Raw genomic sequence first — 18,360 nt, forward strand, 5'->3', positions numbered from 1 at the left:
CGTTTCAGAGAAGATCAGAAAGTCAAATCTGATTGCTCACATGTGGCTGTTAATAAAACTCCTATGGCGTTGCTCAAGGTGCCCATGGGGATTGTACAATTATTTATATTTTCTTATGGTGTTTTATAATTACTGTGATTGTACTTTCACAAAGTAAATGTATCTCCACCAATTAAAGCAGTGGTGGGTTAAGAATATTCATCAGGCTTGTGTGAAAGAATATTGTTCTTAGGGTTTTGATCAAAGCACAGAAATTAAACTGCTGTTATCATGCATTCAACCCAAGTGTTAAATTAAAATGCTCAGCAACTTTGGAGTTCATTTGAGCAGATGTTAACTATTTATGAAAAAAATAAACATGATACAGGACTTGCATTCGTGAAATGATTCTTTGTTGTATTAAAAGTGCTGGAAAGAAAAACTGCTACACAAACTTGGGGGATACAGTTTATGATATAAGATCAATTTGGATGGTGGTTAATTCAGGTCAATTTAAAATTTCAGAATCATAAAATTCCAAGAACTCTCATTTTGCTTTACATCTTTATATCTTATTTGCTTCACCCCTTTATTTTCTTTGAAGACTCTGGGTCTAAGAAAGAACATGTACAAAAACAAGCATCTGAGGCTATCAACTAGAAAATACAGAATATAACTTTTTATATTTTGTCATATAGAAATTGCATTTTATCTAGTTGGACAGTGCTCACAGCAAAAGTGATCAGCTGTACTTCCATTCCATTAGCTGTCATTTTGATGCTAGAATTTTAGCCTGCTGTGTGTGAGATGTGACTGTCCATGCACAGTTCCCATCAAAGGTAATTTTATGTGCAATGGTGTGTAAAATTTACCTCTAATTATGATAAGGTCACTGATGGGTCATTTATGATATGCTCTCTGGAGACAATTTCAGTGAATAGCTTTTGGTGAGATTCATCTGGAGAAATTAAATTGGTCTGACCATGACTCAAGAGAAAGTAAAAGACTCAGAAAATTATTCTTAAATCATGCTTAAAGTTCTAAGGGAACCCAGAGAGGGGTAGTATGCACAGTGATGAAGGCTGTGAGTTTTGAGATTTTACAGACCTGAGTTTTAATGTAGCATCTCTAAGCCTGGAAACTCCTACTTGATCAGGCTTCTGCACATCTCTTGGCTTCCATTTCTGACATTTGCTCCCTCATCCCTGAGGCTCCAGCACCACTGGCATACTTCCTGATTTTTGAACATGCCATAGTCACTCATGCTATGGGAGTCTTTGCACTACAAAGTTTCCTGTAGCTGAATGCTCTTCCTTCAGGTCTTCAAGTGCCTGGAACTTCCTGTTCTTTTTTTTTTTTTTTCCAATTGGTGGAATGCATTGTATCCATTCTCTGAATTACCCAAACATAGCTTCCTCCTAGATATCTAAAGTGGCCACCTCCTGACTCTAGTTAATCACTATTGTGTCAACCTACTGATGTTTCTGAAGTACTAATCACAGTCTTAAATTATTCATTTACCACTTAATGTATAATTAAGTTTGCATGTGATCATAGGGAGAAACAAACCTAAGAATGAAAGTTATCTTGACTAAGAGATTCTACAATCTTGAAACTCCACTGACATTAGCTATACAAGTCACTGGTCCAATCTTGATAAAAGTAATTAGTCTCCAACTAAAATAAATTCATTTTAAAACAAAGGAGATCTTAGTAAACAAATCAGGGATGGAAAAACTTCTTCGACTTTATGTAAGACAGCATGAAAATAAAACATCTCATGAGAAATTTTATTAAAATAATCATTAAAGTGATTTCAATTTTCACCGTGATCATGATGGACCTCCTTTAAGGGAGAATATGTTAGTCACTTTAGATATTAACACTTTGTGAAGAGGGTTTTTATGTGTAATGGTGGGAAAGTAAAAATTCAAGATTAATAAATACAGTAAGATTTATCTTTATTTAAATCTATCAGTATTTTGTTTTCAGTCTTCTTTCCCAAGATAACTTACTTATAGACATAATAATGACTTTTCAAATGGTTCGTGTTCAATTAATACAAAAGACTAAGTGCTAGATGGATTGGAAGGTCATCTTTGTGTTTCAATCCTTAATGCAAAATGTAACAACAAGAACAAAGATGAAATCCTTACCAAAGGGTCCAGTCATGGCCACAGTACGGCTGAACATTTCCAAGGTAGAATCCCAGAGACTGAGTGACCTCCACAAGATTGGTAAAGTCAAGACTAATGCTGTTGAAAAGTACAGATGTCATGATAATCTCATCAATAGCCCATACATCCTCTCCCTGGGAAGAATGGTATGGCTGCCACCATCTGAACTGAATTCCAAACTGTCTTGCATCATCTGGTAATTCTACGGAGATTATTCTAAAGCAGAAAACAGAAGTAAAAATTTGGATTATTTTGGGGTCTTAAAATATAAACATTTATAACAGGATCTTGTTTTCTGCAGTATAATATTTGAAAAAACAATTCTCCCACTGACAAACATTTTTTAGATTTTCCAGTTTCTTGTCTGACTGCAACAAAGTCTTGATACATCAAAAATATGACTGCTTTCACTCAGTTGCTCTCAGAGACACTAACCCAATAAAACACAGTTGTCAATGTGGCAAGATTCGCCTAAGTCTGGTAAAGAACATTGGCAGCTTGTTACACATATTATAGTTTTGGACTGGTAGGAACCATGGCACTTTCTCATTCCCATGAGTTTAGCATAGTGTGCGAGGTCACTTGCTCTGTCATGGTGGCTATGACAACAAACCTGTATCTGACAAATGGGGAAGAAAATTAAGAATAATATCTAATTTCCAGGAGCAATCATTGTACACAGCAGCAGGAACCATACATTAATTGCCACTGCAATGACATCTGCTTGAAAGCTCCATAAATCACAGTACCATGCTGCTCACATCCATACACAAGGTGAGATGTGAAGTGAATGGCAAATGGAACATTTATCTCCATCAATGTACAATTAAACACCAGGAGAGTTGTCTGCGTTAACGCACACTGAAAGGACTGAATCTTTTTCCTAGTGAGCAAAGAAAAACTCCCTAAGGCAGGTAACTAGTTGGATAACTTAGAAAAAAATTATTTAAAAACTTCAAAGTCTAAGGCTGGATTACTGAAAAAGTAGATTGATTTTCATATTTGTATTATGTTCATCTTTTAGTTATTACACAAAGAAGCATTAAATCACATCTTGAAAATATAATTTTTGTGTACTGAAACTTATTAAAAATAAAGTCTATTTTTTCTTTAAATAATCTGTACATGAAAATATGGGGTGGAATAATCTGATTACAATCATTGATGATAAAAACAGTAAAAAAGTGGCAGGGCTTTTTGAAATGTGAGTAAACAGACTTTTTAAATAGGAGAAATCAATGTTCAAATACAGAAATATAAACTAAAAAGCATTTCTTAAGCTAAAAAGACATAGTTACCATAAATTTATTATTTTTAAGTACATAATTTGCTAATATTTTAACCAATGTGAGTTGATTAAAAGAGTAAAATTTAAGTTATTTCAGTAATTCTCTTTATTTTTTCTAAATATTTATTAAATAATAATTATTTATGTCAACATAGCAAAGAAATAATAAAATAATGAAACTATATTCAAACTGGCTTAATAATAAAAACATCATACATTAATTTAATGTTACTGTATTAGCATTGTTAGAAAATTATAATTTTTCTATCAATAATTTTAAAAGCAGGTATTATTCTCTCTGTTGAAAATATACACAATGTTAAAAATTAACAACTGAGAAGTAGAATTTCTCAGGAAATTTTAAAGAAAATAAAGTGTATATGTGTGTGATAACAGTAATTGAAGTGACTGATATTTTCATCGGCAGAGATGTTAAGACTGTGAGTCTGTAATCAGACTCTTGGCACCTAATGGTTGACAACTTTGCAGCTGCAGGGAAGGTATTTAACCTCTATGTGCTTCAGCATCTTCCTCTGTGAAACTGAGATAATACTATCCTTACGGCAAAGTCATAGACTTTTTCTGTTTTTCACTATTTTATCTTAGCACCTAGAACCTGGTATCTGGTATATAAAAAGGACTTAATAAATTCTTTCTGCATAGAATAAGTACATATTATTAGTATACTCTGATAGAGACTCAAACACAAAGGCAAAAGGAGGTTAAAGATTTTCTTTTAGGTTAAGCAGCTTTTAAGTGACAATGCCAGGGTATGGATCTGGTGAACATCGCTCTAGAATCTGTGTTCTTTATCGCTACATTATATCTTCAGGTGGGGTGGGAGTCTCTGTTTTTCCTACTCTATACCTATTACAGTGACTGGCTAGTATAGCTATGGAACCATTTGATCTGACTATTCCTAGATGAAAACCCAGGAATTTAAGTCAACTTTCTGTTTCGAACTTCCTTTTTTGGATATGTACTAAGCTCACGAATTTCTTATAATCAATAACCAAGACAAAAATAAGATATTGTTAGACTTTATAATTTTAGAATAAAAAAACAAGCCCCATAATTAAGAAAAATCTAGAATAATACTAGTTTCACCAACAATATAAAGTTTTATATTAGTAAGAATGCCAATTAGTTTACAAGACAGTCTAATCAGTTAGAGTTAAAAGATTAACTCAGATATATACAGACTTTAACTTTTATAAATAACAAGCAGAACTCTTCATTTATTGAGTGAACTACAGGTAAGCAAATTATTAGAAGTCAGCTAGGAATAACAGTAGTTAGTCAACTAGCATATCTAATAGTGATCACACTTCATTTTCTAACAATCATGGCAGAAAGGGACAATATGAAATTCACAGCAATTACAGATAGCAATACTGAAGAAAACTCAGCAAATGGCTGAAGGCATGAAGATATAATTAACTGTCCTATGGCGAGTTTACACGGTTTGTATTATTTATCATATAAAATGCAATTTAGTGTCTAGAATATATCAAATTCTACTTCTGCTATGTTACCCTTTATTAATATTTATATAAGAGGGCAGAAGCAATATATATAAAATGAAAGTATTCTTGGTACCACTACCATATTCTCCATTTAAAAAAATCTCCACTCTGATCTTAATCTTTCAAGCAGTGCACATACCTAGTGTTGAAAAGCCACCTTGATTCTGCTTAGAAGAAAAATGTTGCTGTCAAATGGCAGGCAAGATTAAACGTACCTTTGCAATAGCACATTAAATCTATAATTATTTTTCATATCAACAAAGATTAATTAAATTTCATGCTACAAATTGATTACTGAATTTTGAAACTGTCTATCTTTGTTAGAAAAAAATGTATTTTAGGCCAATTTAACTTAGGACAATGATATTTTCTTCATGCTTTCATTATTTTTTATTTTTTATTATCACCTTGAGTTTTGCTAGATTTTCTTTTAATGCTTATTATGGAGAGTCTACAAAATGTTTCTTTAGGATTCATATGTCTCTACTGAGTGAGAACATTGAGTTTAGTCTTGTGTATACCCTTAGAGGGAATAGATTCAACACATTTGGTGCATTCTTAAATTTTATAACATATAATATTTACTACTCATAATAGTTGTTAAATATTATCTCTATTACATGCTACCTAATTTTCTAATGAAAATATCAATAAAAGTTCCCATCTATTTGCAAATACTTAAATATAGGGATGGCTCTAGGCAAAACTTCAAAGTATATAAAATCCTCATTGCCCCTGTTGTTTTGCTATGATGCCAGTGCACACTTCAGTGCCAAAGCCTCAACTCTTTTTCACATCTTTCCATGTTCAACATGTATGTACTTCCAGGAAGTCAAACTTTATTTGCTCTTTATATTTGACAGTGGATATAAGCCACAGAGATACCTACTCTAGTGCTATTTTAACTTTCCAATCTTCTTTTTCTGCTATTTTAAAGGAATTTCAGTCAGCAGGCCAAAAAGTGTTCTAGAAAAGGAGGTGACTCTTTGGACACATCTGAAATTGTATCACAAATGGTGATTATCACTACCCAAACTGAAGGATGGCTCTGCTTCAGGTAAAACTTAAATCTCACAATTTTGACTGTAGACTGTGAAATATATAAGCCAAAGAAAAATAGAAGCTGCCTGAAGAAAGGGCTTTAAATACAGCCTCCACTCCATCTTTGCCAGGGACGCTATATATGCTAGAAAAATATCTTTGTACTTATAACTCAATTATGTTACATGCAAATTTAAAAAAATTAATTAAAAAATTAAAAAAATCAGTTGTAAGATTTTATGAGTTATTAGCTCATATGATTTATTATAATTTATTATCATATATTGCTGACAAATATTTGTCAACAGCATTTATAATTTAATACTATATTAAAATCTTATCTAATAGTTTGCACTAGAGTTGAAAAGGGAAAAAAGTGTTAATTATTTTTCTCTTTCTTAGGCATATTTCCCCTAGATACACATTTCAGAATATGAGAATAAATTTTTTCAAATTCCCAGAAGTCAGCAGGGCAAACACATTACAAGAATGTAGCTTGCTAGTTTTTCATTGCAAGAGGCATCAATCTTTATCCTTACCATCTCTCAATGCAAAAATATCTAGGCTCTCATACCACTTGAACAAAGATTTCCTCAGGAAGGAAATATCACCCTCCCATTTTTCCAAATGCTTTCCAACATACCTGGGCTCATGATAGTTGAGATATGAATAATGCTCCAAGAGTTTCCAAGTTATCCCATTATCATAAGAATAATGTAATAAAACACCTTCACCAGGTTGGTCAGGGGCTTTGCACGTGCTCAGAACAGACTTGCTTCCCAGCCTCAATGTGAACTGGAGAAACCTAGACATGAACTGTCTATAATTAGTGTGCATAAACATTTAAAACATTCATTGTGGCTTTTAAAGAATTTTGAACCAATTTCAGTAAACTACTCAAAAGCTGTAGGTTTCCATTCATCCCTCTTCTATAAAATGTAAGCAATTTCACTGAGATATATATGAATATATGTAGAAGATGAGGTCAATACATGTGTTTTATAGACATCTATTTATACAAATATAACCATATGTTTACACATATTTGTATACTTCATACTTGTGTACATACACTAAAAATGTCAATCATTCTCTTGCTACATTATTTATTAAGCACTAGGGGGAAGGGAAGATGTAGGGTAAATCTAATCAGCCTCTGCAAGCTATCAAATAAATAAAACTACATAAATAATTAACTAGCCCTTGGCTTAAGAACATTTCATATTTTTTAAAAAATCTAGTCAGTCATTAGTATCTTAAAATCATTAGTGAGCTTTTAAATTTATTAAAAACTAGGGCAAATTAACCCTATATAAACTATAAGCTTCCTCTCATCTTGACTAAAAATCAGGAGATATATATATATATATTAGTAACAAAGAAAAAAAAGAAAATTAATAGATCTGAATTCAATCTTTGCTATCTTATTTCTGTATGTATTTCACTCTGCTTTAACTCACCTGGATTGTGAGCTGTCAAGGAAAGATGTGATTAACTGACGCCTCCCATCTTTGTTGAAAACCAGGGCCTTACCACTGGCCAAAACACCACAGCCAAAGCTGACTTCAGCACCACGGATAGAGTAAAAATTATGGTAAGATGAGAGCCTGGAACTGCCAAAGCTTTCAGAAATAAACATTGGGAACGTCTGGGATGCCATCTCACAAGCTGGGCCAGAAAATCCAGGGTCACATCTGAAAGAGAGACCATAAAATTAAATCCTAAGTGTTAGTCCTTTCACAGATTTCTTTATTTACTTTAGGGATGAGGAAGTCCAGAAGCCAGTATTTGAATGAATGGTGAGCAAGGCTTATTTGTTTTTGGAGAATACTGAATTTGAAGGCTTGATTTGGGAGAAGTTACTGTAAATACTCCAAAAGAATACAGTCCTGCTGTAAAAAAAAATTATGATTAAAACATTTATTCAGCACTTGCCCTCAACCAATGCCAATAATTTATCTGCAAATGTACCTATGTTTGTGCATATTTCCAATTTAAAATCTTTGTAAAAGTTATATTATGTGTATGCCATTTTATCCACAATGATGTTCATTAAATTTATAAAAAAACAATGTAGGTAAAATACTTCTATAGGATATCTAGAATAAATTTCCTTTAGAAACAATTGTAAAAATACACGCTATATTTTTTACAGTAATTACTGGAAACATTAAGAAAAGACTGGAAAATAAATATATTTTTATTTCAAACTGGATTGGCATTATAAAAGGAATGCATACACCCTTGACCTAGATAGATGTCCTTAGCAGAACTGTGTTGTCTCTCAGTGGAATCCCACATTAGCAGTGCTTCGAGAAAAAGCAACCCCCCTCACACACCGTACACAACAGCCTGCCTGCTGCCACATAAGGATGTACTGTATGTATGTGAGCTGACTAGAATATAGAGTTACCTGAGTCTTCTGTTAGTGACAGAACTCATCACAGATGACTTAATAACTGAATATCAGAAACTTCTTATATTTTAAGGAGTTTGTTCATCAGGAATCAGTTTCAAATTCTTTATTTGTACGGCACTATTTCCTTCTCACGATAATTACAACATTACCCATTATAAAATTAAACTGGTATCTTTCTGGGTGGGTGGCAGGGTTCTAAGCATTCAAAACTTTCTAAAACCTGAAACAAGCCTTTTATTTTTATTTATTTATTGAAATTTTTATTTATTTATTTATTTATTTTTATTAGTTGAAGGCTAATTACTTCACAACATTTCAGTGGGTTTTGTCATACATTGATATGAATCAGCCATAGATTTACATGTATTCCCCATCCCGATCCCCCCTCCCACCTCCCTCTCCACCCGATTCCTCTGGGTCCTCCCAGTGCACCAGGCCCGAGCACTTGTCTCGTGCATCCCACCTGGGCTGGTGATCTGTTTCACCATAGATAATATACATGCTGTTCTTTCAAAACATCCCACCCTCACCTTCTCCCACAGAGTTCAAAAGTCTGTTCTGTACTTCTGTGTCTCTTTTTCTGTTTTGCATATAGGGTTATCGTTACCATCTTTCTAAATTCCATATATATGTGTTAGTATGCTGTAATGTTCTTTATCTTTCTGGCTTACTTCACTCTGTATAAGGGGCTCCAGTTTCATCCATCTCATTAGAACTGATTCAAATGAATTCTTTTTAACGGCTGAGTAATTTGCTGAAATTTTAATTGAATTATAGTTGATTTATAAGGTTGGGTTTGTTTTTGGTGTGCAGAAAAGTGATTCAGATATATATATTCCTTTCCAAATTATTTTCCATTATGGTCTATTACAGGATATTGAATACAGTTGTCTGTGCTATACAGTAGGTCCTTGTTGCTTATCTATTTTGTATACATAGGGTGTATCTGCTAGTTCCAAACTCTTAACTTATCCCTCCTCCACTGCTTTTCCCATTTGGTAACCATTAGTTTGTTTTCTATGTCTGTGAGTCTGTGGAACACGTCTTTTATAAAGCAGGTGCACCAACAAGGTGATATTATAGCAACACTTACAGACTACCTCACTAGCACACATGCAGAAACTGAGATCTATGCTAGCCTCACAGAGGGTCCCTGGAGTATGTGAATGTCCTGAAATCAAATGCGAAAATTTATATGTATTGGATATTCCTTGGGAGGCTTAGGTTATCATCATTTTATCAAAGAGGCTGCATCCTAAAAGGCCAAGAACTATTGTAGCACACAGCTAAGGTTGTCTTGGCATTAGGGATGGGAGTGGAAAAGAAAACCAATATTTACAGAGCAGGTAAATACGCCTCAAACAGTTCACTTATTTCTCAGGTTATCCCTTTGACTTAGTACAACTCTGAATAGCCAAGCAGTTTCTAAAAAGGATAAGAAGTCAGCTAAAGAGGATACATTTTAACATTGGAAAACAATATGGTTTACCATGGCCACAAATTGGAATTAATGTTCGCCAGTAAGATTATCTATTGCCAGAGTGCTTTTCAGGGCAAACGCATATCTGTATATTAAATGTATCTTCTTCAGTCTAGTAACTGGGGGAAACTGGTGGTCATTTAGAGAAGACTCACTTTGGAGTCACTTCCCGACTTGAAAGTGTACTTTAATCAAAAGTTACATAATTGGGATAGAATGCTGATAAGGAATTCACTCAAATACATAATACCTTTGTAGCCTTTGTTTTGCAGCAGAATAGTAGGCTGGCCCACACTGGGGATTTCAGGAATGTCCAGAGGCTCTTCTGACTCCAAATATGTTCCTTCTTGGTTCATCTATGCACCCTTAAATGTGGCATTACAGTCACCTTGAATCTCAGGGGAAGAGGCCCGCCCCACTCTTAAGACACACAGATGACACCTGTGTAGGAAGGTTTCTAATACTCTCTGTCCTCATTAGCAAGCATCTCTAACAGAAATAAGCTTATCAGGATAATAAGTTGTCAGTTTAGAAAACCAGGCCCTTTTGTCCCAGTTGCTTAATAATAAAATAGTAAATATATTTCCCAAGGGAAATGCTCTGTTTTTCTATTGAAAATTGCTCTTTTTGTAAGTAATCCTCTGTCCAGTATTACTTCTGATAGTTACCACCTCGTGGTCTTTAGCTACTTCTGATCACATGTTACATAGGGTTAACACTAACCATTTGTCATTAAAAATATATTGACTTGATTGTTAAAAAAAAAAAAAAATAAAAGAAAACCAGGCCTGGGGATTGTACACAGCCAAGAAAGTGTTAGAAAGCAGGAGAGGTGGAATCCTGGTAGCAAATAACAGTAGTGACCAAGGGAGCAAAGTGGGGAGAAGAAGAGCTGCAGAGGCCCAGATTCAAGGATCTGTTTAAAGGAAATAAATGGTACTGAATGTGAATTACTTTTCTGTGGAGTTCTGCCTAAAACTGAAAGGCATACATTGCTGGAAAAGGAGGTAGTGGCCAAACATTTATCCCAGTCACAAACGAAGAAAGCCAATGAATGTTACAAGAAACATTGCCAGGAACAGGGATAAAACTAAAGTTCCAACTGGTGAAAAAATTTTGCAAGACTTCAGCAGGAAGAAAAGGCTAAAATTACTCAGGATAATGTATAGTGTCTAAAAAAAAGATGCCCAAAAGGCATCTGTCATTCAGATTTCTGTTTGCGTCCATCATGAGTGACACAGATGGCTGGCTTAACAAAGTTATTTAATGCTAACAGAGACACTGTACACAAAATAATGAGGTACAAAGTGTAACCATTGTAATTATAGATAGGTATTTCAGAAATAGCACTTTCTATTTTCATTAATAAAAGCAGCTGTCATTTCAGATAATTTGCTTTCAAAATTTTTCAGGACAACTTTAGATATTACAAAAATGTCAGCTTCTCTGTGTTAATTTTATTTGAAATGCACTGAAGAAGAGGATGATCTGTCTACAGATAATGAGTAAAGATAAACTGGAGGAAAATACCAGCTGATGTTTCATAGTTCTAATGAGTCAGTGTTTCTGGGCAGGAACTGGTAGTTTTATTTAAAAAGGCAGAGATGCTTATTCTGTTTTGAGGTAAAATGGGAAGTTTTCAATTCTTTACATATATTTCCATTACAAACATTTCCATTATGCAGAATGGTGTCTCTGTTAATTAAATTCATTGAAATACAGTTTAAAAAGTTAACCTGAGACTCAGTGTGGCAGAGTAAGAGGATGTAGAACTTACCCCTACTCTACAGACACATTAAAAATACATCTATATGTGAAACAATTCTCATGTAAAACTAAGTGGAAACTGGCAGAACTCCCACACAACCAAGGCTGTCAGAAAGGCGGTCACGTAATCAGGTAGGATGGGGAAAAATAGGCATCAGCTGGGTCCTGTACCTCTGGGAGGGGTCTAAGAGGAAAGGAAGGGCTGCACGGGTGGAATCTCACCCTGGGGAGGGAGCCACAGACTAGGTATACTGGTACTGGGGTCCTACATGCAGGAGCACCCAAGTGCCCTTGGGTGCTGGGAGGATGGCTGGGACAGACAGAAGGGCTGCAGAAGCCTAGACTCCATTCACCAGGAGTAGGAGGGTGCTGGCTTGCCAACAGATAGGGCAGAGAGAGCTCTGGACTAGCGGCTGTCACCTCACTGTGCTCCCCAGTCCAAGTTGGGTGAATACCTGGCCCTGTTCACTCTTCAACACAGCTTGGCATGGCATCTAGAACTGACAGGTCCTGGGGGAAAACTTGATATAGGGACATAGGGGATGCAGGGACATAGCCCTGCAGGCTGGGATGTGGTTTGGGTGGGGCAGTCAACTTGTTCTGGTAGCACCATGGAAGCAGCACAGACCTCTGATGGCAGAGCTGCTACTGGAGCCCCTGCGACTGGCTCCCGGCCAAAAGAATGCTGCAGCCCCGCCCAGTTCACGCCACAGATTGGTGCTAGATCTCCAGCAGACAGGTCCTGGGGGAAGACTAGATCTAGGGACAAAGAAAAGGCTTGGGGGTCTAGGGTATGGTCCAGCTGGGGTGGCAGCACTCATTGTTGGCACCTAAACGGCACCCCAGAAGCAGCCCAGACCTCTGATGGCAGTTCAACCACTTCAATTTCTGAAACCACAAGCTCTGACCCCCTGTCCCAGCTGAGCAAATGCTCTGGCTCCGCCAACTCCATGCCACAACCTTGCACTAGATCTAGCAAATGAAAGCAGGGAAAAGGATGCAAACTTGGACTGTGTCTGAGTAGAGTTGCAGATACCAACACAGGCAGCACATCAGACCTCTGTAAGCACCAGAGCCTTACTTACTTCAGCACTCTCCTTTGGACCAAAGGCCTCAGTGTCAGGAGAAAGAATAACACATACTTAAAGGGAACAGAGCCAGCTGGAGCCCAACCTTCAGTTTTTCCCCTCCAGCAACTGGAAAGCAGACCCAAGTGCTGACAGAACTCCCCCAGTTGCGGAGCAGAGAGGAGTTCCACCTCACACCCTGCACAGGCTCTAGCTCTTCCAACACCAACACACCCCCTCTCAAGGTGATAGAGGCCAACATACCCTGAGGAAAGATGTGGCTGGCATACAAATCAAATTCAGTCTCATGCTAAAGACACTGATGCACTCACATAAAAACACCCTTTTAGGGCCACTATAGATAACTATTTCACCTAAATTCATAAAGACAGTGAAAGTTAAGTAAGATGAAATGCAGAGTAACTACTCCCAGTTGAAAGAGCAAGAGAAAACCCCTGAAAAAATAAACTATGAAACAGAGTCTATAAGACACTGAGACAGAGTTGGTAATAAAAATGCCAACTAAATTAAGGAAGACTAGCAATATAAACGCAGATCATTTTAACATGTAACTAGAAACTGCAGAGATGACCCAAACAAAAATAGATAATTTAGTTTCTGAGATAAAAAAACCTTCTAGAAGCAATGAATAATTAATCAAGCAAATGATACAGAAGAATGTATAAATAGAATAATGGAAATTACCCAATCAGAACAGCAGACAGAAAAACAAATGAAAAAATGAAAGCAACATGTGAGATCTATGGGATAACACAAAACATTCCTACATATGCATGACAGGGGTTCCAGAAGGAGAAGAGGGAAAGAAGAGGATCAAAAACATTTTTGAAGAAATTCTGGCTGAAAACTGTCCAAACCCAAAGGAGACAGGAAGGAAAATTATCCAGGTGCTGGAAGCACAGAGGGTCCTAAATAATATGAATCCAAACAGAACCACACTAAGACATATAGTAAAAAAAGGCAAAATTTGAAGATAAAGAAAGAATTCTAAAGGCAGCAAGAGAAAAACAGAGTCATACATGAGGGAAAACCATAAGGCTATCAGTTGACTTCTCTATAGAAACTTTTCATGTCAGAAGGGAGTGGTATGATATATTTGAAGTCCTGAAAGGGAAAAATCTGTCACCTAGAACACTCTACCTGGCAAGATTATAATTTTGAACAGAAGAAGAGATAAAGAATTTCTCAGAGAAGCAAAAACTAAAATAATTCAGCAATACTAAACCTATCCTAAAATAAATGTTAAAGGGTCTTCTCTAAATGGAAAAGAAGCAAGAATCAATAAGAAAGGAAATATATAGTGAGGACTGAAGATCACTTAAATAAGACAGGAAATAGATTAAAAAAACAACAAAAAATTATAAAAGCAACCATAACTACAATAAACAGTTAAGGGATAAGCATGAAGATGTAAAAAAAAAAAAAATGGCATAAAAAACATAATATGTAGTGGAGGGGAGTAAAACTGTAGATCTTTTACAATGTATTTGAACTTAAATGCCTATCAGTTTTATCAGTTTAAGCAAGTAGATATAGCTATGGGTCAACATATATGAACCCCATGCTGTGTTTAGTCGCTAAGTCATGTCTGACTCTTGTGACCCCATGGGCTGTAGCCAGCCAGGCTCCTCTGTCCATAGGATTTTCCAGGCAAGAACACTGGAGTGGGTTGCCTTCTCCTTCTCCAGGGGATCTTCCTAACCCAGGAATCAAACCCAGGTCTCTTGCACTGCAGGCATATTCTTTACTAACTGAGCCACCAGGGAAACCCATGGTAACCACAAATGAAAAAATATACAAAAAATGCACAAAATTCAAAAAGAAAGAAACTGAAGTAAACTATAAAAGAAAATGATCAAGCTACAAAGGGCAAAACAAAAAGAAATGAAAAAGAAGAACTACAAAAACAACTGGAAAACAAGAAATAAAATGGCAATAAGTACATGCTTAATAATTTTGGAGAGGATATGGAGATAAGGGAAACTTGTACACTTTTGGTGTACAAAAACACCAAAGTGGAAAAAAAGTGAAAAAAAAAACTTTTCACTTTTTTGGGTGGAAATGCAAATTGACACAGCTACTTGGAAAAGAGTATGGAAGTTCCTTAAAAAACTAAAAATAGAATTACCATATGATTCAGCAACTCCACTCCTGAGTATATATCCAGAAAAAACAAAAACTCTAATTTGAAAAAATACGTGCATCCCAATGTTCTCAGCAGTACTTTTATAACAGCCAAGATATGGAAGCAACTCAAGTGCCCATTAACAGATGATTTACTTAAGAAGACATGATATATATATAATCACATCTGAGTAATGGAAAGTTATTCAGCCATAAGGAAGAATGAAATATTGTCATTTGTGGCAACGTGGCTGGACTTAGAGAATATTATGCTTTTTGACGTAAGTCAGAAAGAGAAAACAAATACTATATGATATCACTTGTATGTGGAATATAAAAAATAATACAAATTAATATATGTAGTAAAACAGAAATGGATTCACAGACATAGAAAATAAACTTGTGGTTACTGAAGGGGAGAGGGAAAAGAGGAGGGACAAACTAGGGGTTTTATAGATTAATCATCTAGATTAATAGATATAAACTACTATATATACAATAGATAAGTAACAAAAATTTACTGTACAGCACAGGAAACTATACTCATTACTTTGTAATAACCTATAATGCAATATATTAGGTTGGTGCAACAGTAATTGTGGTTTTGCATTGTTGAACTTTGCTGATTGATATTGGAATACGCTCTTAAATAAATGTGGTTATACATAATTTTAATGTGTATTTCTTGCTGTATGTTTTTTTGCTAATGACTTATTACTTGCTTTATATTTTTCGATTATTTTAGACTATGAAAATGATGTTATACAAAAAGCAAAGTTGACTGATTTTCTTATTCGAGTTCAAAATGGGTTGTAAAGCAGCAGAGACAACTTGCAACATCAACAATGCATTGGGCCCAGGAACTGTTAATGAAAGTACAGTGCAGTGGTGGTTCAAGATGTTTTGCAAAGGAGACGAGATGAAAAGAGTAGTGGCCAGCCGTCGGACATTAATGACCAGCTGAGCGCATCACTGAAGCTGATCCTCTTAAAACTACACAAGAAGTTGCCCAAGAACTCAATGTTGACTAGTCTATGGTCATTCTACATCTGAGGCAAATTGGAAAAGTGAAAAGCTCAATAAGTGGGTAACTAGTAAGCTAACTGAAAATCAAAATATTGTTGTTTTGAAGTGTTGTCTTTTGTTCCGTACAGCAATGAACCATTTCTCGATAGGATCGTGGTGTACAATGAAAAATGGATTTCATACAACAATAAGTGACAACCAGTTCAGAGGCTGAGTTGAGAAGAAGCTTCAAAGTACTTCCCAAAGCCAAACTTGCTCCAAAAAAAAGGTCATGGTCACTGTTTGGTGGTCTGCTGCCAGTCTGATCAACTATAGCTTTCTGAATCCCAGCAAAACCATTACATCTGAGAGGTATGCTCAGAAAACTGATGCGATGTACCAAAACCTGCAATGCCTGCAGCTGTCATTGGTCAACAGAAAGGGCCTAATTCTTTTCCAAGACAGTGCCTGACTGCACATATAACAATGAACACTTCAAAAGTTGAATGAATTGGGCTAGGAAGTTTTGCCTCATCTGGTATATTCACCTGACCTCTCGCCAACTGACTACTACTTCTTCAAGCATCTTGACAACTTTTTGCAGGGAAAATGCTTCCACAACCAGTAGGAGTCAGAAACAGCTCTCCAAGACCTTGTAGAATCCTGAAGCATAGATCTTTATGCTAAAGGAATAAACAAATTTATTTCTCAATGGCAAAAATGTGTTGACTGTAATTGTTTCTGTTTTGATTAATAAAGATGTGTTTGAGCCTAATTATGATGATTTAAAGTTCACTGTCTAAAATCACAATTATGTTTGCACCAATCTAATCTGCAAAAGTAATGAATCATTATGCTATACACCTGACACTAACACAATATTGTAAAGCAAGTATACTTCAAATGAATAAAAAAGCTAACTTGACACTCTAATCTCAGTGGTGACCAGTATTTTGCCTTATAAAGATAATTTACAAATGATCAGGTTCAAAACCCTTTTATGATTTTTCCATTAAGCAATTAATTAATGACTTTTAATTTGGAGGACAAGAAGAGACAGACCAGATGATCCATTGTTGAAAATGTATCTGTAAAACAAAGACTGTAGTTTCAGGGAGTCTCAGGATATTTTATAATTAAATATTATAGAGGAATGATATAATAAATATGACTATTATTTTGCTATGAATATAACAGCATGGTCTGGTGGGGTAAAGTATTACACTGTTTATGTGTAATTTCATACTTCATATTCAATATCATTATTATGTGAAATTCTTTATATATCATTTTGAAGACCTAAAAGATTCTCAAAAGCAAGGAAGATTTGAAATAACACTTAAAGATGATGGATTTTCTTATCAAATCTGTTAATTTGGCCTGCTCCAGTTTCCTTTCACATCAGGTTCATGGATCATTGTTGCTTTTTATAATTCATTTACAAAGCATGCCAGGAATTCAAATATAATTCATGAACACTAGAACAAATTTATGGAGAAATATCATATTGAAGAAACTAAAGACATACAAGGCAGCCATCAAGATATGAAGAATTCAAATTTGTTCACAAATTTACATGAAGTATGCTACATTTGTTCACAATTTAGCCTAATAGAAAAATTGTTTATTAAGCAACTTCCACTTACAAAATACACTCAATAATCAATTATGCTGAAAAATCCGTTTGGAGCATGCTACTTTTGGTCTTGAAAAACCTCACAAGTCTAAAAAGGAAACTAAAACAAATTAATACCACCTGTGGTTTCAGTATATAAAGCACATATCAAAAAAGAGAAGTATAAATATTACTTTAAAATGCTTACTTGCAACCATGTCGAGTGCACTGTCCTCTGCCAGAACAGAATTTGAGACATGATGGACCAATATAAACTGCAGGGCAAAAAAAGAGCATGTGAAAGACGGCAAAATCACAGGAAAGGCCAAGACCACCACCAGCATGTGAAACAACTGTGGGAAGCAATAGCCATGAAATCTCCTTCTTGCATGTATGTTGTGCACAGGAATCCAGCTGACATAGAGTGCTGTGTGACAAGGTAGGCGTTTAGCTACAAATCTGCCAGAATGGTTTTAACTTAAATAATCCTTTCAAGATTTTAATCTGTCATAGCAAAGAAAGTAGGAACATAATAATTTGGGTTCTTAATGCAGTCTCTTCATCTAAAATGGTTTCAGGCAGAATATTAGTGCTTCTGTCTTGAACTTTCTACCAAGTTTATATTCTTTGGGTGGAAATTAAGAATTTACAAAGGATCAATTTGATATATCACAAAGTGGACAGATTATAATTTAACTAAAAAACTATTTCATTTTCATCTGAGGAGAATCTATATCACTGCAGATGACTGTTACATGTACTTCTAAATATTAATCTATCCTTCCTCAAGTGGAGACTTAAAATCTGTGGTTGAGCATAAAGTCTTCTCTATACTTGTAGAGCTTTTTAAA

The 18,360-nt window shown here is 35.3% G+C and overlaps 1 protein-coding gene across 1 annotated transcript in view; it reads right to left on the reverse strand.

The window, feature by feature from the left end:
- Window positions 1–18,360, reverse strand: part of RELN (reelin) — a 536,272-nt gene that overhangs the window by 168,425 nt on the left and 349,487 nt on the right. The window contains exons 17-20 of the mRNA XM_061165186.1: window positions 17,718–17,784; window positions 7,472–7,705; window positions 6,655–6,816; window positions 2,136–2,372 (exon numbers count right to left, since the gene is read on the reverse strand). Coding sequence (XP_061021169.1) covers window positions 2,136–2,372; window positions 6,655–6,816; window positions 7,472–7,705; window positions 17,718–17,784 — 700 coding nt within the window. The remainder of the gene's footprint in view (window positions 1–2,135; window positions 2,373–6,654; window positions 6,817–7,471; window positions 7,706–17,717; window positions 17,785–18,360) is intronic.

The sequence above is a fragment of the Dama dama genome, chromosome 18, assembly GCF_033118175.1.
Source record: "Dama dama isolate Ldn47 chromosome 18, ASM3311817v1, whole genome shotgun sequence".
NCBI classification, from domain to species: domain Eukaryota; kingdom Metazoa; phylum Chordata; class Mammalia; order Artiodactyla; family Cervidae; genus Dama; species Dama dama.